The following is a 20846-nucleotide window of genomic DNA, read 5'->3' as shown; positions in this document are numbered from 1 at the left end:
CACACACACACACACACACACACACACACACACACACACACACACACACACACACACACACACACACACACAGCCATTTATTCCTATTAGTCCATTCACCTTAATACACTATGCACCCACAGACATCCATTCTCTTGCAGGATTGAGCAGAGGTTCATTTTTTATTTACACAGTCAAAGCTGATAGAACTTGCTAGGTTGGATTAATTTTCCACCATGCAGGCTAAATGTAGTAATAATGACAAGATATACCCGTCAATCAAAACTTGCAAGTTTAAATCTATGAACAGGGCTTTAAAGTTAAACTGCTCTGCTACTGTAGAAGAGGTTTGAATCATTTGCATTAAATTGCTTTCTCCCCAACAATTAGTCCACCAGCTGCTAATCTACTAATTCCTTTCCGACCCTTGAAAACCTCAAACACAATGTTTCTACCCGTCTTGTAAAAACTTACTGTGGCAGGCCAGAGAGATGAAGACCAGCAGGGTGAGAATAGTCTTCATTGCAGCTCGTTGATGGAACACTATCTTCAAGAGTCTAGAGATGGAGTGGATGAGCTGAGAGGAAACTCTAGAGGGGACACCGTGGGTTGAGGCGGAGGAGGAGGAGGAGGAGGGAGTTTAGTTATGGGAAGGTGTCTGAAGGCATTAAGGTCTTATCTCTGTAATCTCCATCTATGCTGCACAGGCAGCACCCTGCAATAATAGACTTAACTGAGCAAGCTTTAACTGGGAGACACAGCTACAGCTCCTTCTTGTAAAGTTATCAGATGTGTGATTTCAAAAGTTTGAGGTAATTTGTTGAGTATTGATTCCACATCATCATAAAACACATGCTGACAAACAGAAAACACACATACTGTAAATGTGTGTGCAGTCAGGTGTGAGTCTGTAGCGAAGGTAACAATGAGCAATAATAAAAAAAATAGATACAGGAAAAGCTTATTGTATAACAATTCTATTTATTTATTTAGATAACTGTCCACGAACTGACTGCCAATACAAGTGTGAGATTTCTAATTTACAAACAATATTTGAAGAAACATTACAAAAAAGAAAACTAAAGGGACAAAACAATATATTATAAAACAAACACAAACCAGCTGATTAATAAGAGGCAACATGACATCTGAATGGCCCAAAAATTTAAACTCTGGCCAATCAGTGGATTTATTTCATAGCCGGGATTACACTGTGGTAAAGACGCTGGTCAGATGCCTGCTGTCTTTCAGCAGCGACCGACTCCACAGGACGGTGTTGTGTTGACTGGAAAAAAATAATAAAAATGAAAACATGTTTCAGTTTCTTTGTCCAAATATCGTCTGATTTAAATCAAAGTGCAGATGTTTCACGGTTTCACTTTGAGACTAACGGTATTTATTGTTAAGCCTTCGATAAACACTGAGTATGTGTATACATCTGGTTTATTTCGTTAAAAGTAGAGTTTTCTTCTGTAGAAAAAGGTAAATATCGAAAAAATATATATATAACTTTTTAAAAACCAGAACCGATGCTCAGTATTTTCACTGATAACCAGATTTAAAATCACAACCTACTAAGTTATTTCTAAAGCTCTGTGCCAAACATTACAGTATTATAGTATTTTACTGGTGCATTAAGGAAACAATCAGAATCCTTTGAAGTACAAAGGCATGAAACCAAACATGCAGAGAAACTGATTTTCCTGCTAAATAGCTAGTGCAATGCTGCAAATACAGACGTGATAACTCACACCATCATCACACAATAAGATAAGCAGTTGACAAAACCTCTAGTGAAACCTCCTTCACTTCATTGTATGAGGTAAATGTGATTAGTGGACGATCTGTGACAGTGATGGTTTAAAGAAGAACTGTTGACACTGCATTACTTGGTAATCTCTTCATACTTTTTTTCAATCAAAACATAGTGTCTATGGATTAATTTTAATTTCCCGTTGTTCCGGATACTTTACACACACTAGTGAACACACATTAGTGAACGTGATTTTGTTCACTGTTCATACTTCAGGATAAAGATGTGTCTGTATGTAATTAAGAATTGAACAAGACACTACCACAAAGTTTATGCATGATTGTCGTGTTCTCTGTGACTGATAAACACCCTGCAGCTACTTGAATTGTCCCACCTGTATCTTAATGTCAACTGGGTAAAGAAAATTTTGTTGTTTAACATGTGGTTCAGACTTATTCTGATTTCAGTGTCACTCCTGAACACACAAAGGCCTCTAAGGACTACTGCATGTCCTCAAACAATCCTGAATCATTTCCTCCAGTTTTTCTGACGTTTGACTTTAACCCTGACCCCGTTCTGCCCCACATACTTTAATACCCCTGAGCTTCTCTCTTTCAAAGTAAAATCCATGTGTACTTTGTAGAAAAATACATTTTATGGATTGTTGCTTTAAATAAATCAATGCCTGTCAACACAACATGAAAGCACAAGCCCAAATGTACCTTCAAAACATCCTCAGCCTGCATTAAATCTGATATGATCCCACATAAGGTGTTGCTGGGAATTCTGCTGTTAAGGTGCTGGGAATTTATGTTGAGTCACAAGGTTGTTGTTCATTGGCATGATGGAGGAACGTACAAGAGGTGCACATGACCTCACAAAGGGCAAGAAATGCAAAGTGACCACATATAAAAGACCCCCCCAAAAAATCAACATGTACAGAACCTTGTTGATTCTGGTCACAAGTAGTGCAATTGTAGTATACAGGAAGTTACTTCAGACATCTGTACATAAGCAGTCTCTGAGATGCAGGGCTGGCACAGATAGGTATGAGAGCTGCTACTTGGCAGGGGGCATGCACAGGACATCACTGCAAGCAGGACTGAAAGGACTGTAGTGGCTCATTCTCAGGAAGCGTCTCTCAGTCTATTTTTCCCATTTTGGCAATCAGCTCGTCGCAGATCTTGGTGAGTTCCTCGATTTCTTGATTCTTTGGCAACACAACAAATGAATAAGTACTTTTAGTGCATGATACAATAAATAGCACAACAATACAGTATAAAAAGGCGGTACACACTTGTTGGTATATATTGTTGCAAGCTAAAAGCTTCACGTAGAATTAACCTGCAGAAAGATAAATATGTCTTTCACCTTCTGCTGCAGAGCTTGTTCAAGAGATTCGTTCCTCATCTGCTCCTTCCTCAGGCTGGCTGTCAGCGCCATGCTCTCAGAGCTTGACTTTGCACGCACCTGAGCGATCTCTTCATTGGCCCTGGGAAAGACATGGAAAGATGGAAATGAACACTTTTTATATTTAAGCATCTCAAACCAATAAAGGTCCAGCATTTAGTTTGTCAGAACTAATTTCACTTTCTACACACTTGTCCAGTTTCTCCTCAGCGTGGAGTTTAAGCGTCTGGTATCGCTGCTCCTCCTGCTTCACTCTGGCCAGATACTCGTGTGCACACTTCTTCAGCACTTCTTCATTCTGGTCACAGAAACACCACAGTATTACTTCTATACAGTTTTAAACAGAAAGAAATCTGATGCAATGGTGTGTGTCCTTACATAATTATTATTTTAAATTTTCTGAACCGCTGCAGTTACACACATTAACTCCTGGAAGTTGCCCAATATAACCACCACAGCTGTCTGTTTCCCCGTAAGCAGCTGCTCTCAAACAGTTGTGAATGAAGTGGAGGGAAAAATTCAAGCATAAATGTTTTAATCGAGTGGTTTTGTGTTTGAGGGTCAGATGTTACCAGCAACCTTCAATTTACACTATAACCCATTGCCCTCACCTCTACATGACCACTGCTCCTAACAACAGGACATCTTCCCATTTATTCTGAACTTCATCCTTTTACAGCTCTTAAAGTTGACATTGACACTTAGCTATGAACTTATGTCCTGTGATGCCCTTACTTTCTTAAAACCCTCCAGAGTACTCTTCATATTTTCATAACGCCGAAACACATCAGACAGAGAGCGCTCCACAGAGTTCAGGTCTCCCAGGGCAGCTTCCTTCTCCATTGTCACTGCATGCAGAGCCTTCTGGTGGCTCAGGTTGCTGCGCTGCTCGTCCTCTGAGAACAGCAAAGAGGAAGACTTTATTGTGAAGTGCTAAAGAACTTATTTTTGTATTCTGTGTGTTAACACTGCAGTTATCATATCAGTAGTGGTAGATGAAAAATAAAGACAAAAGACTTTGACTTGTCTCTTCCAATGCAATGCTCACTGAATGGGCACTAGTGTAAGTGCATCTAAGTCACAGCTCACAGTACAAGATTCACTCGCCACAATTGCTGGCACCACAATCATTACACCAACCAGTGAAATGTAGACTTACATAAAAAGTCTGTTCTGCACACCTCAGCACACAGTTCAAATATTTTAGTAGATTGTATCTCCGGACACATCTACTCACCAATCATTTGAGCGATTGTCTTCTCATATTCTGCAACAATCTTCCTGTAATAACACAAAACAGACAATGGGTGTTATCACGACAGGACGATGGGACAGACTGGTACCAGTGCTTCCAATAGTGTTTAAACCCCAAACTCTGTACTATTGAACTTATAAAAAGTGATAAATTAGTGACTTTTGACTACAAAAAATTAACAATGTCTCCACTGAGCCACCTCCCACGACCCTTGCTAATCAGTGAAGGTTGCTTCTCCATCATAGCCAAGTAAGAAGCATATAGCAACTAACCTCATTTCATTGACTTCTTGTCTGCAGTCCTCATACTTTTGCTTCCAGTCACTGACTTCCACCTCTTTAGTGATGATCTAAAAGGAGAAGCTGACTGTGAGTGGAACTGTGTACACAAACAAAGACTCCCATGTCAGATGAAAGACATATTTTGTGAGTGTGATAAAAGTGTGTACCTCTTCTCTGATGAGGGTAAGAACAGCCTGCTTTTCTGCCTCACTGATGCAGATGGAATCCAGGACCTGACTTCCTGATTTCTGCATCTCACTTCCTATGGACGTGTTCTTCACTTTGCACGTGTCCTCGTACTGAGATCAAAAGAATAATCAGTCATATGCTCCTCCACCTTTTTTCTACATCTAAATGTATAATGGGATCAAGGCCATCTAAAGTTTTCAAGAAGGTACAAGGCATTAATTCAGGAAAAACAATATAAGGAAAACACTTATTTAAGTTCAGATAATTTATCCTGTAGTAAACAAATTATAATTGTCTGCCTCTGTATGTCTGATCTTTTCTCTGATCATTCTTCCAAACTTATCTCATTGCCATTTAATTCATACCATCTTGCCTTTCTGTTATTGTTCTCCATATCTCTGACTGTCTCATTATGCCCTTCCCTGGATTATGACCCTCCCATTGTAATCTCCTGAATGATAATCTAAATCCATCTGTCACCTGAGTACAGCAGATGAACATGGTGGCAGACGATAAATACTTCCTGTGCAGTCATCATATCAGACCTGCACAATTTTGTATTTACTGCCTAAATGTCATATGTTGAATTCACATTTAAAGAAATACATGACGCTGAATGTGCCACTGTTGTCATTATAGTGATGTGTAAAGCTGGGGCAAGTCTGGGCTTGTAAGACTATTATTTGTCTTTGGGGTCACAACATAGAGCTTTAGCTCCACCCGGTGGTTACTGTTGGTGGAGTCATCGCTGCAGGTTTAATTTGTCTGACAGCATGCAAAATGTTGTACAGCTGTATTGATGTACAGTATAAACAGACCATCCCCTGGTACATCTGGGTGGATATAAGTGGATATTGTCAAATTTACTCACCACAGAGCAGCAGTCTGACTCCTCAGGTTTGGAGGTCACATGACAAACTGAAACAGAGGAACACCCCAGTTATTTACTTACTATTATTACTTATCTGATAACACAACATACATAATATAGTTTGTCAACATGTCAAGCCAGTTGTTATTGTAATGGTGAGTTGTACTCAAAAATCTCATATCAACAACAATCTGTTTCACTGCTTTCAACAACTGCACTGTGTCAGTTCTCATGGGTCACATTTTGTGTTAGAGTAACACAAAATAATACGGAAAGTTAATGATTAATGTTGTGTGTGTCTGTAACAGTAAGGGAACGAAGACTTATCGCTGTCTGGTATTCATTGACCATGTCACATTGTTTAGCCAGGGGGAATCTAAAGCATGCTGACTAAACTTTAACATCCTCTTCATTGATCTCTGTGTAGTACAGTCCTTCAGTGTTTGTGGTAACCGAGTGGCTCTCAGACATAAAGATGCTACAGTGTAAGCACAATATTATATTCAATGATCTTTGAGACTTACTGCTTTGGTCCTTGTCTGGCTTTAGGCCTGTACTACTTGCCAATTTCTCCTCATCTGTGGCGTGGCCTCCATGATGTTCATCCTTAAGCAGTAACAAACATAATCACCCACATTGATCACTAAATAGGTTTTGCGAACACAAGATGTTGCTAAAAAAGTGAACAGCTGAAACATAAGGATTTCTTACCTGTCCGCTAAAATCCTTCTGTGCCACCGGGTTTTGCTTCACTTTACAGGTGTTCCTGAGTATGAAGTTAAACAACATCATTATTAAAGCAAACCAGATCATACTTCTGTGTGTGTGCACACATGTGGGGAGATGTAACGATGAACAGAAAGAACAGAAAGCAGTAGAGAAAGAAAGCCTTACTGCCCGACCTCACTGGTTTGCTCTGAATGTATGTGTGGTGAGCTTACATGCTCTGCTAAATGTGCTAAATTATGCAGAAGAAAAAGCAGATTAAGGATGAGAGTGTTTGCCAAATAAAAATAAGAGCAATAAGAACAACTGCACAAAGAATTAGAGAGAATTGCAAGGTTTTCACTAACTCCATTTGGCCCTCGTGTTTTAATTCTGTTCCTCACACGTTTTCTTCACGTTACCGAAGAGAAATTTAGATGTAGTGAAGGACACATGAGGCTGTGTAGTGAGCCAGCACTTTGACTTGTATACAGACTTTAACTTGGACGGCAGAAACAAATACACACATCCATAGACTCAGTACTTACAACAGAACACAGAGGAAATGGACTTGCTCAGCAGTCCTGATGCCACACAGAGAGAAGGGAAACAGAATGGCAGGTTTGGAAAGAAAAAGAAGGAAAGACACAGGAGAGGATGGGAAAGAGGGGTTAGGTTAAACAGAAGGTGAGTGCAGGGTTATTATAGTTTAGTAAGTAGAAAACCAAGACTAGAAACAGACAGGTGAGAGCATTCAGCTAAACTGACAAGTGAAACTCTTTTGGAAACAAAATAGTGAAACTAAAGTAGTGTTAAATTCTCTAAAACCCACTTAACTAATATGTTAGAAGAGAAAATAAATAAGAACTATTATAAAATAATAATAAATATATAATATATATATTTAAAAATCTAGTGTTTTCTGGGCTGGTGCTTTTAGTTTTTACGGTGTTGAGATATTCACATTCATCAGGAGATAACGAAAATATTTGTAATAAAAGCTGATTGCACTTCTGTTACACTAAACAAACTTTTAACAAAGACCAACAGGACCACAAGTTTAGACAACAATACATATGATATGGAATAAAAAACCTACAGCGCCACAACAGAAACAAACCACAGGAGGGCACTGTCTAGCACTTTGAACTTCACCTTATCAACATTTTGTTGTTAATATTCAATCGAATCCAAAACAGTGAAAAACTTAATGGTCATCATCTATCCGAGAACACACACCCATAAAAAATAAACCATTCCAGAAAATAAAAATGAAAGTGAATTAATTTCAGACAAAAATAAATGAAGAAAAACATTAAAAACTATAATAACAGGTGCAGTGAATGGATGTAGAGAGAAACAATAGCTGACAGACTTTGAAAGAAAACACAGTTTTCACAGGGAACACAGGGAACACTTTGATCAGCTCATATTCATTGTGCACTATAGCGAGCATCCACCACTGTTCCCTACAGACATAAAGGAGCATAGAGTTTGTTCAGCTTGAAAATCGGTGAGTAACACTAACTCAGTAAATGGAGGCACTGACTGGAAGGGGGATGATTATGACTGATGACTGGATTGGCCGTTATTGGCCATATATGCATACATGTCTATAGTGTTTTACTCACGTGATAATAGTGTTGTTGGTCTCACAGGTCAATTCTGAGTTTAACAGCACATTGTTCATGTTGCCATTGAGCAAATCAGGGTCCACACAAATGTCCTGACTCGGGATCAAGTTGGAGTCGGGGCTGGAGTCAGATGTCACCGGAGCCTCATCATCCACTTCTGTAGGATCAGGTTTGTTCAGAGGGGAAAGGACAGACAGTGATGGGGGTCGGAGAGGCTGGGCCAGAGGGGTGGATGGAGAGAGGCCCACACCTGGACTGGGTGTGGTGTTAAAGGTCAAATTAAGGTTCTGATCCAAAGCAAAGGTGCTGTTGTTAGGCAAGGAGCTGGTGAGGTTGTTCAGGGGATCAACCGCTTGAGATGAATCTGTGCCAATGTCCTGGTTGGAGTTCTGGTCCGCAAAGTGGTTTGTAACATCAGCAAGAACTGTGAAAAGAGATAAGAAGAAAAGTATGATTATTACCTGTAGCACCTTTTAAAAGAAATTAGTGCTTGACAGTAAAAATAAGACTTATGATATGGACATACAAAGAATAAAAAGAGTAAACAAAACAAAGAAATTACACCAAAGAAAGACTAAAAGTGGATTAATGAACTGTCATCTGATCCAGAGTTACAATGTTTAGTGAGACCTAGCATCTGAGATGGAAACAAACTGAAGAGGAAGAAGAAAAAAGACCTCTCATTACCACAAGGTAAGGCCGGCTGGGACAGAAATAATGAGCATCAAATGTCATGCATAAAACCTAATGTTAAATCCATGACCTGGTCATGTTTTAACCCTAGGCCAATAATTAAGAACCAAAAATAACCTTATATACACAGTCACTCTCTTTTACTTCTGCTTCTGCTTTTTATCAAGGTTTAATGATGTATTATTATAACTGCATTTAGTTGACAACAGATATATTTAAATAGGATCTATATTGTAGTGACAAAGCAATTCTGCACTGTATTAGATAGGATGAGTACAGTTACCAACAGCCACTGAGAAACTTATCAGAAAGGTTACTGGGAGAACCACTCCTGGGCTGAACCCAGAAAAGTCTAACCTTAGTCCCTCTTTTAATTTCTCTGTCCTCACACAATACACAAATCCACTCTATCCAGTGGCTACCTAGCAATTTTATGTGTCTAGGGATTTCACCTTGACGTGACCGCATCTCCTTCTCCTGTTGGAACACTTAAAATGGCCGCTGGCTTCCTCTCTTTACATCCTGAGTCCTCACACATGTCGTTAACATGTAGCTAATGACCACAGCAGCAGGCTGGCCTCTCTTGAGTCCCACTGCTGTTGAAACACAGGATGCTCTGGTACTGAAAACTTCACCCACCCACACTGTAAAGCTCACTCAATAATAAACCAACAAGACCCTCTCCTGTATTCTTCTGCTTCTCAACATTCACACAACATGAATGAAATCACTGTGGTTTCACTTCGGGTGGGAACGATTTCTCCCATCATTTCTAATGACTGAAAGCTGATGTGTGACTTATTACATCATACACTCAATTAATGTGAGTTTAGCTAAGCTTCTGCTCAAAATCTGGGGACTTTTGGGCACACTCCTCTCACACACCCTTTGGAGATGAGGAACAGATGTCGAGGAACCACACCCAGTCATGCAGACTACACACCACTACGTGGCCTAGCAACAAAAACAACATCAGGCTTTATTGCAGTTTCAGCATTGAACCAAAAAGAGGAAAAGGAGACCAAAGGGAAGAGAGCAAGAGAAAAAGGTATAGGCAGCCACATTGTTGTCTACAGTTTCAACCTCATTCACCAGTACATACGGTTAGACTCTGATATGTTCATTTCCATGAACAAACTGCGATTCCCCCCTGAGCAGCCCGAGTCTAATTATAGGGAACCAGACTATCAGTTTCTCCACAGTCGATCTTTTATTTATGAAACCAACCCAGATTTTGAACTGAGCAAGTAGCTGTTTTAGCATGAAAAGGAGACTGTTATTGTCTGCACCCTGGCTTCAACAATAAACACATTAATCTCTGTTATTATCTGGCACAGTGTCCCATATGCTTTGGTCAAAACATGCCTAATTTCAAGTAGCCGAGACATCCAAACCTAACAAACATAGAGTACATGTCAAAATCAAATACTTTTAATGTACTCCAAAGGAGATGGAGATACCCAGTTTACAAACATTAGTGTTATAATAAGATTTGTTTCCATGCAATGGATGTACTTCAATTGATCTATTATCATGGTGGTGCAGTGCTTATGTCTATGTGGGTGGAAATAGGGCAGCTGAAGAGAAGAGTAGTACAGAGGGGAGCCTGGACACCAACGGGCCTCTTTGGCAGCTTCAAACAAGCCGGATTCAACACACACTTTTGATTTACCAGTCTGTGTCTAATGGGGAAGAACTCATCTACATCTCTAATAACCTTTCACACACACATACACAGAGCTCAGGCAGCTGACAGTGTCCTGATCCAAGATCAGCATGTTAACTCTGTGGGCAACACAGTGAACAACATAATGTACCAAACATGAAGTTACACAGAAATCTTGTTTTGCCGATACAAATTTAATTTCAACACATTAGTGTAATTAATACTACTGCAATAATCCATATCCACAATCCATAATCTAAAACTTAAAGACAAAATCTGCCATGCACCCGCCACCAATGATCTTTAGTACCAGTACCAACACTGAAACTGAAACTCAGGTTTTCCTAAGCCTACAGTGATGAACAGCTGAAACTAGGCACAGTTTTTGACCACACCCAACCTATTGTCAACATTGTTATGTTTTTACATTATGTCTAATAACATCTCACATACTCAGATGTTAACTAGAATATATAGGAAATGGCTTGAACATCCAATGTCAGCATTCATGTGTGACGAGTACCAAACAGGACATCTCACCTGCATTGTCCAGTTGGGTCAGAAGCTTCACAACACCTGGAGACTCAGCCTCTGGAGTCTCAAATGTCCCCTCTGAGTCAGAGCTGTGGAGAGAAAAACAATGTAGGACCTTAACAAAACATCATTCATAAAGGAGAAAAGAGAGACACACAAAACAAGAAGAACTGGAAAGAAAGAGGTCTGAGGTCATTTGGCATATTATCTGGAAATAAAAGATAAAATCTCCAGTTTGACATTGAAAATTGTTGAATTAGAGCATGTGATAAAAACAAATCACATTGCCTGTTTTGCTTCTCAAACAGAAGTCTACTGTCTTTGAAAACAAAGAGGCACTGAAAACGTCAGTCAGTCCAAGTACAGTAACTGAATTTGAATTCTACAAACAGCTAGTACATGGTGTTCATTCAGCACGGGCTGTGTGTTGCAATGTCATAATCATTCTACCAAATAAAGCACTGATTCATCAATATCAATCTTCTGTTTTCTTAAACTGACATGTAAACAATAGATTTCAAAGTTTAAAGCAGCTTAAAATAAACAAGCAGCTTTTATTTTAGAGGAAGCCAGAGGAAGGGAGAGGAGAGGAAGCAAAGCTCTGCAAGGCCACCTGCATCCTTTGCCCCTCAATAAGGACACACTGTGTCCCACTACACACACACACACACACACACACACACACACACACACACAGAGTCTTTCGGTCCGCTGAGTTAGCTGCCTAGACACCCAGCCCAAATTATTTCCAAACCGTGGAGAGACAAAAAGGAAGGGAGAGTCAGAGAGAAGAAGAAAGTGTGTGTGTGTGTGTGTGTGTGTGCCAATTTCCTGCCACTTCAACACACATCAAAACATCCACAGTAATAAAAAAACAGCACAAGAAGCTCACTGTGCCAATACCCAACCGCACTCCATCTTTGATACCAGTTCGCTGAAACATATTCACACACTCTGGAGCCCTGTACAACACCACCATCCAGAGCTAATCCTAATATACATAACCACCCCCCACTCTGCACACACAAACACACTGAATCATGTCCCAGTGATGGCCCCAACGGCTGCAAGCTTTGTTGGTTACTTAGAAACTAGAAATGGTCAGAAAAGATTTTTAATAGCTTTGGAAACTGTGGCTTTCTTTCTTCCAACTGTTACACAACTGACAGCACACACACACAAACACACATTAAACTCTGGACAGTCAGATTCTTAATGTTTGGCGTCTCATAAAGAAACAGGATGGTGCACACAAAGAGAGTCACAAGACAGTAGTTTGAGTGTCTATATTTTGACTAACAATCTGTTTTTAGCGAGTGACAGCAGCCTGACGCACCCACAGGGACCCACAGTGTAGAGAAAAAACTATACCAGAGCCTCAATCAGTATGTCTGTGTATGCGCTCTCTCTGTGTGTATATATCCACCACCTGTCAGTATGACTCAGGGGAATCTGCAGTGATCACACACACTCACACGCACGCCGTCAATCTACAGGGCCAAACAGTATCGAGACGTATTCTTTCTGATTGAATTGGATATTCTGATATTTTAAGTAGGCACGTGTTAACCAGCTTCCTGCCATTACTATCCCACACACACACACACACATAAACATAAACATCTGTCTCCAAGCTTTCTTACTTGTCCTCTCTGTCATCTTTCACTCTGGGCTGACCGGTCTGACCATCACCCCCAGTCACTGCTGACCATGTCCATTTGGCCCACTGGACTGGAGACAACCAGGACATCCCTGCAGCTTGTCGAATCTTAGATCTGCTGCCACCTCCAACGTTTAACAGTAGACCTCCTCTTTCTCTGGATTGATTTAAATCAATCTGTAACTCAAATGAGGAATTCAGTGATCTTCCACAGGATTCTTTCAACTCCAAAAAGTAGGTAGGCTGCTAAAAAGCAGCTATCGATCTGTCTTTTTATTTCTCTTCCTCCCTTCTTGCTTTCTGTATGGCTGTCTCACTTCCTCCTCTCGCTTAGCCGTTCAGCCTTCCCATCCTGCTCTTCTGCATTGTTGACGCTCGTGAGAGAGAGAGAGAGCGAGAGAGAGAGAGAGAGAGAGAGCGAGAGAGAGAGAGAGAGTGGTGTCTCATGCTGCTGCTGTTTCTGTTTGCTCTCCCCAGCACTGACTCACTCAGTGCAGATTACTGGAGCATCACTAGTCACTCCTCTCTCTGCTCCCCTCCCTCTCCCCCTCTTTGTCTGGGTGGACGATCAGCTGGTTAACAGATATCGGCTCGCTGTGCTACTGCATGTTTGCCAACTCGCTTGCTTGCTCTCAGGTTTTTGCCTCTTCCCTCCCCAAAGAGAGGGGGTTGAGAGGCATAGCTTCCTGTTTTTTATAAGCAAGAGGTTTTTGGGACAGGCAGACTCTGAGACGTTTGTGTCTCAATGGAATAGGAGATCAAAAGAGGTCAGGGAAAGAAAGGGAGGAAACGGTCAATTTTGGTTTTGATTCTAAATTTTTTTTTTTTCACATGTATCCTGACTTCATGGCAGTTTGCTTAATTTACGATGACACATTTACACAAAATTACAAACTCCCTAATTGCTTAGACGTACAAAGTATAATGCTGTAAAGCTCTGGCTATCAACATGTTTTGAGATATTTCATCATATAATAATCTGGGCTGAACTGGGACAATAAACTAAACTATTGCTGACATGGTCGGACAACCCACTGTGAGTTTAAGAGGTAATTTCAAGGAAAGTTGAGTTGTTTACAGTTTGCTTACTTAGCAGTTCCTGGCAGAGACGGTGGGAAACTGTGATTATAACACAAAACTTTGCAGAAAAGAGCACTTTCTGTATTCTTCTTTTCCCTTGCCGAATAAGAAAGGACAAGTAGTAACAATGTCCTCTTTATACGTATAACTGACATTATACATGGTCTACTGTTCACTGAAAATATCCAGGACACAGTGCAAATAAATCAATACAGAAAATCTAAATTTATCAGTATTGATGCATTAGTGAGAAAAAGCTCACTGCACACACCCACATGCACTCTCACATGTGCCTCTGGGGCTGTTCATGGATGGCTTATGTAACACTAAGTCCAAGCTTTCGCATTTATTCATCTCCCTCACACACAGACGTAGACACACACACACACACACACACACACACATACACACACACACACACACACACACACCCACACAGTATCTAGGCCCGACAAGATGTATTCTTTGAAATGATATGGACAACGCTTAATCTAATAGCAGGAGGAAAACTAATTTCCTGAAAAAAAAAAAAAAAAAAAGATACCAGGTAGAATAAAAAGAAGGAGCAGAGAGTTTTTATTTAACTTCAGTTTACTCCTCACACATGAAACGCATGAAAAGAAAAACAAAAGCTCTAAAGCTTGTCATTCTGTGCTGGTCCACAGAGACATGCAGGCAGATAAATGAGAAAACATGCACGCACATACTGTCACACACTGGTAAACACAGAGAAAGAGGCTCTATTCAATCTGAGGTAGGTGGACAAATCAGAGGGAGGACAGACGGAAAACAGCATTAATTAAAAGGGGCAGAGGGAGACAAGGAGACGAGGATGAGCGTATTTTGACAATTAAAGAGAAAGGGACAAAGAGTGAATCTTAAACATTTGTTTACATTTTTCTTTTCATTCCTGACATTGTCTCTTTCTTTTCTTTGTCCTTATCCATCAATCAGGGCAGAGGTACCTGTCTTGCAGGGGACAAGATTTACCTGAAGTTAACACAGTCCCTCAAATACCACACTCACATTATTTAATGAACATCCTATTTAACAAGTTTACACCTTGAAGCTGTAAACTTGCCCCTGGACACACACAAACCCTGTAAACATACCTTTTCAGAGACTCTATGGGAACATTTAGTCTGTTAGAGCTATGACTGAGAAGAAGAAGAGAAAAGAAAAGGGAGAAGAATCAGCTCTTATGTAATACCCTGAAACCACAAATAGCACATACTGCACGTATACCCATATGTGACCCAGAGCTGCCATCTTAGCAGAGACTGTTAATGGAGATAAATAGAAACATTGCATGACACACACATTATGTGCATTTGCTGTCAGTTAATCCACCAAGAATGCACCTCCTTAATCATCAATTACATTTTGACTGATAGCAGCATGTGTGGTTATGAGCTAAGAATAAATGAGCAATAATAAACATGTTAGTGTGTCACAACAGAGGTGATGTGACTGCATGAGATAACTGTGTGTGTGTGCACAGAAGAGGGAATTTAAAAAGCATCTCAACTATCACAGGCTGTTTATCTCTGCAGTCAATCCGGGCATGATGACAGAAGGTCAGACAGCCAGGCTGACATTTTGTATAGCATCTTACAAATTAATGGGCAGACTTCCGTTCAATTTACTGTGATTATTTTTAGACCTGTATGGCTCTCTGGATGGCAATATGGATCTGTCAGTTGCTCTGTCCATCAATGATCTAGACTGAAATTTAGAGGCTAAATCCTAATGACTTTTCCTCATGCACCACCATCTGGTCAAAGTCTTAGTTAGTCCAGTACCTGTGAAACTAATGACCATCCCTCATTTGTATTTTGTGTTGAATTAATTAACACATATTAGCATGTTAACATGCTAAATTAACAGTGTACATGGCAAACACTTTACCTGCTAAGCCTCACCATGATGACAAACTTTTTTACATTAAAAATCATAATATAATTGTTGGATTTGCATATAAATTAATCAGCATATTCTCACTTTGGTTAGCACAGTTGTTTTCATTTTTATCAGACAAAATGTCAACCTTTCCACATGAGGTACTTATTATTATTATTATCATTATTATTATTATTATTATTATTATTATTATTGTTACTTATTATTACTTATTATTCCTTAATCTACTGGGCAGAAATTCGAGCATACTCAAACCCTCAGGGGTGAGCCATTTTGTATTTTAATACTCTCACAATCTTCCACTTTAGCACCATCCTAAGAGACAAATTATACATTTTTATACTGAGTACTGCTCAGAATAACAGAGCCCTTATTATATTTTCTGTTCATGTTGCAAAGCATAATCACAGCTTTCATTCTTTAAATTTTAGACTTGACCCCTTATGTTTTTTTTAAAATTACAAGTTACATTTAAAAAAGAATGACAAAGTCCTAGCATTTCAAAACAACATTTACACAGTGCAAATGTCAAACAGCAAACCTGAAATGTAATAAACATGTAATTATCAGAATTTACAGCACTGCTCCTGGTCATGTGTCCAAAGTCAAATATGTGGATAGTATATTCCAGTTACACAGGTTTTCAAAAAAAAAAAAAAAACTACTGAAGACACAATTTACTATGTATTTGAACAAAATGTTCTTTGTCCCTCATCTGGAACTTTTGTCTCATGACACTGAAACATTTCTTCTCATGGCACTTTGCTTTGAATGTTTCCTCCCTGACTGTAGTTTTGTTGCTTGCTTTGTACCTCAATTGTAACTTGCTTTGGATAAAAATGCCAAATGACTAAATGTAAATTTCTGTGAAGATTCTGAGTCATCCAAAAATAACAGTAGTAAAATGTGATTTTTTTTATTTTTATCATTTAGAAGTTCTGTTCTGAGTCTTTTCTGCTCTAATTGTTGGATTTGCATAAGACACGTCTAAGCTGTGTGATGCATCCATCATTTTTAAGCATATTACAGATTTTTTCTTTCCTAAATTTGGCAACACTTCCTGATACAGAAGTTTTTAAGCACTAATAGAACAGTACAACACACAACACACAACACACACTGTCTATCTCAAACACAGAGCTGTTTCTGGACCCATAAATATGAAATTCATACTTTTTGTGCAGCAGGATATAATGAAAACTATGCATGCTAGGAAAATTCTCCTGCACAAATGCCTACAACACACAAAGTAAAAGATAAGAGCTAGTTAAAGAGTGGATCAGCATCTTTAATCAATAAAGATATGTTTTAATATGAGGAAGAGGTATATAATAATCACTGAGTAATAATGCTGGGTCACATTTTTGGCTTCCTCTGTCATATGGTTCCATCTAGTGGTCAAACACAGGATGAGATAACATTTTTAAATAATCAGCATTGGATTAGTATCACTGTCAGCTGCTGATGCCAAAAAAAATACAGCTGACACAGGAAGTTGAGTAGAGATGCTATGGGAAGAATGTTTGAGAGCAGAAGAGAGGGAAGACGATATATAAGAGGTTCAACATCAAGTCTGGTAGCTTAAACAGGGTTGGCAGGATCTCTACTTTCACCATGGCAACCATTTAAGGAGGTCACACATGTGTTATAAAATGCAAACATAAATGCAGACCAACACAGATGGAAACAAAGATCGTATACATTTATGATAATTTTTGAATTTTTTTGAGAAGCAGAACAGCGTTTACAATCCTGATATTTCAGTATTATTAAATGCAAAAGAGAATCAGCTGCAGTCAAAGCAGAAAGGCAGCACAGAGTGAACCGAGACGCTCACGCTATGCTACAATAGAATAACCTAATGGACAAAGACATGATAAAACAATATGAAAAAGAATTAGGAAACAAGAGATAGATAGGAGGGGCTCACTCTGGGGGAGTCATGTAGAGACGCTGATGCTATTATCAATGTCTACAACTGGGGCATGAGTATACAATACAATAGTGCCTGTACATTGTGCACACATGAATGCACAGAGGAGATGACACACCCCCAGTTGTACCACTTCACTTATTTTTCCATTCACTTTCTCTAAAAATTCAGCTTTACAAGACTTAATTTACTCCTCAACACCATATGTAGCTGTAGCTACATTGTTTTTATTGAGCTACTGTTCAAATACAGATACAGATATCTACATCACAGTAGTGGTGTTAAATGCAAGTGAAGCTTTTTAGCCATCAACTTCAACATTATTCAGCAGCAGCGAGTTTCTCTTTCATGACAGCAAGCGTCTTCAGTGTAGGATTATACGGATTATACATAATTAAAATGTTAAAATGTCTTGAAAGATAAAAGTGTTCCAGCCCACACTGTCCTGAATTCATACCACTGCAGTAAGAAGAACATAGCTCCAAATGCAGGTCAGAATCAGATAAATGAGGCACTGTTTAGACATTCAGGGATTTGAAAGAACGGGAAGTCCACTCTCCATCCAAGGCTGCTCCAGTTAAGACAAAATAGATGATTAAGCCAACTAAAATTAGATCAGAAGCGGAAAGCTGTGATCCCACAACACTGTTTGGCTTCCCAGTTTTCCCACAGGGAACACCCTGCCCCAATACAAATACAGATGTATGCAGAAGACTACAGTATGATGTTGTGGTTGATTTTTTTTTTTTTTACATTAAAATAACAATGAGCATTGCTTGAACATGGCTTCGTCTCAGTGGTGGTCCCCCTGAGCTCTCAGATCCCCTCTAAAGCCTGCAGCCTGTGTCACTCACTACATCTCCAAAACAACATCTGCTTCAATACATGGCTGCACCGCCTCTGTTCTCCATGACTTGAATCGCGGAGTGAACACTGTGATGTTTAAGGCTGTATCTGGCTGAATATGGATTATGGGTGTTGAGAGAAAGGGATCTGCTGCAAGGGGCTTACAGAAGCTTTTAAAAATGGAGATAAAAGGCATCACTGGGAGGACAAAGTGGAAAGACTCTGACTCACTCTCTGTTACAAAAGGATTAGAGGAAAAGAGGAGAGCACAGAGGTTAAGTGCTTTAAAGCACAGACAAATACATCAGCATCTTCATTTCTTCTGCCTACATTTTAGTGAGGGGCGGGCTCCATACAGCTGTGGCTCATACATCACACAGTACTTTAAGAATGGCAACATGAACAGTACCTGCTCAGACAGAAATAGCTGCACTGCACATGATTAAAACACCATTTTAGAATTAGGGCCACAGCTGCATATTTAATAGCCAGCAGCTGCATTATCTCTTCTACTGTTCTAACTACAAAACCTGCTGCTTAAATGTCCAAACCACTTACAGTAAAGGAAGGTTGGGACACTGTTTTAATTTGAGGAGCGTGACCTGTTCAGCTCATGCTCATTACATTACCCTCTCCGCTAATGTCATCTTCTGTACCACTCCTCTTTCTGACTCTTCCAGTTCTCCTCAGATTTGAATACCTAAACAGTATTCAAACTAGCACAGCAGCAGCGACTGTGTGCCGTCCCATCTGATGTGCTGGCTAGTTTTAGGTCCTTTAAATGAAGAAAGCGGCAAGGTCCCAGCACTGCCCTCCAGTTTCCTGCTCCTCTTTCTCTCACTGATGAAGAAACACTGAGTTCATGCACACTAGACACAATCTCACCAAAGTGCCAAAGGCATCTCTGTCTATGCTAAGTTACGTATTCTCATCACACTTCCACACACACACACACACACACACACACAGAAACAATAAAGAATATCTCCTTACATGCTGCTCTTCTTCCGAGGAGAGCTGACAGAGCCCTTCCTGTGCTGGCTGAGGGAGCCCCCCATGGCAACAGCAGAGTCTGTATTTGTTTCAGGTGTATTCCCAGATGCTCTATATGTCCTTTTCCCCTCCCGAGGTTCACGAGGTTTCTCCTCCAAACAGCCTGGCTCGGTGTAAAAGCCTCATGAGGCGCTGCTTCTCACGACTGACTCATTAACCAACCAGCCTTTCGGCTCTCTGTTGACTCTACAGTGTAAACGCTCAGGAGTACTGCTGAACACACATGAATGGCTGTGCTAAGAGTCCCGCCTCCTCGTCCTCGCTCTACTCCTCACCCTCCATCATCTCTCTCTCTTTCAAACACACACACACACTCGCCAGAGGGAGATCACATTTACTTGTTAGGCTTTCCACAACCTTTAGAAGGAGGAAGATGCAGAGGTGGAGAGTGTGTCTCTGTGTGTGTGTTTGTGTGTGTGTGATGAGGGTTCAAGGGGTTGGAGGGGGTGAATGGAAAGTGTGTGTGTGTCAGACCGTCATGGGGGTATATGGAGGATGAGAGTATTGTTCAAGAGAGAAAGAGTGTCTTCCATTGTTAGTCAGCTGAATACCAGATCGGAGATGCTGGGGGAGGGAGAGATGATGGAGTGGGAGCTGGTGGGATAAAACACAGCCCCACTTGTTGTGCCACATTCCCATTACCTGCTGTGACCCAAAACCCACCCCTGTAGAGTCTCACAGTTTTAGCATGACAATATACACACATCCACGCATTGTAAGAGCTCGCGGTTTGCTCACATACTTTCACTTTCTAGAAAGTCAAACAGCAACATCAGTAAGATAAAAATGGCTTCATCGTGTCTGGTGTCTGAACAAAGTTACAATAAACATGTGAATATGTTCATTGTAGTAGAATAAAAAGCCTGGATATGAGACTTGGTCCATTTATGCCTACAGCAGAGACGTGTAATGTTTAAAGAAGGAAATCCTACCTCCCGTTTCAAGCTGGTCCCATCCAGTTAGTGTCTTTAGATAAAATGAAGACTGTGTCTTTAGATAAAATGAAGACTGTGTCTTCAGATAAAATGAAGACTGTGTCTTCAGATAAAATGAAGACTGGCTAAACCCCCTTAGAGTAGTGGAGGGTCAGGCAGTGGTGCCCTGGGGAGGCCGGCCTTTGAGAATAACTGAGAGGCTTTAGTGCATAACTTCCTCCCACTGAAGTGAATCACATGAGGCTCACTGTGCAGCTCCTAAATAACGAATCACTGACCACATTTTATACACAAAAGGCACAAGCACTGCGTAAAAAACGCATTTAGTCCATTAGTTTCCCATTTCTGACTCACAGCATAGCTAACTAACTTTCTGCAGTCAGTGCAGCTGGTCAGCTGGTAGCTTCTAAGTTAAGCCATGAATAAGAAACACATGTATTAATGTAACA

At 40.1% G+C, this 20846-nt stretch overlaps 1 protein-coding gene across 1 annotated transcript; it reads right to left on the bottom strand.

Moving 5' to 3' along the window:
- Positions 1 to 952: 952 nt before the first annotated feature.
- LOC113150913 (transforming acidic coiled-coil-containing protein 1) lies at positions 953 to 13080 on the bottom strand. Its single transcript, XM_026343663.1, has 13 exons — positions 12614 to 13080; positions 10977 to 11059; positions 8075 to 8501; positions 6450 to 6504; positions 6263 to 6344; positions 5739 to 5785; positions 4846 to 4977; positions 4670 to 4746; positions 4380 to 4423; positions 3878 to 4038; positions 3334 to 3440; positions 3104 to 3224; positions 953 to 2942 (listed from the first exon to the last, which is right to left on the bottom strand). The coding sequence occupies exons 1-13, from the start codon at positions 12718 to 12720 to the stop codon at positions 2874 to 2876; spliced, it is 1512 nt and encodes a 503-aa protein (XP_026199448.1). The 5' UTR covers positions 12721 to 13080; the 3' UTR covers positions 953 to 2873.
- Between the last annotated feature and the right edge of the window lie 7766 nt (positions 13081 to 20846).

This window comes from Anabas testudineus, chromosome 9 (genome assembly GCF_900324465.2).
Source record: "Anabas testudineus chromosome 9, fAnaTes1.2, whole genome shotgun sequence".
NCBI lineage: Eukaryota > Metazoa > Chordata > Actinopteri > Anabantiformes > Anabantidae > Anabas > Anabas testudineus.
The sequence above is the reverse complement of the archived record's forward strand: the minus strand, read 5'-3'. Positions and strand labels throughout refer to the sequence as shown.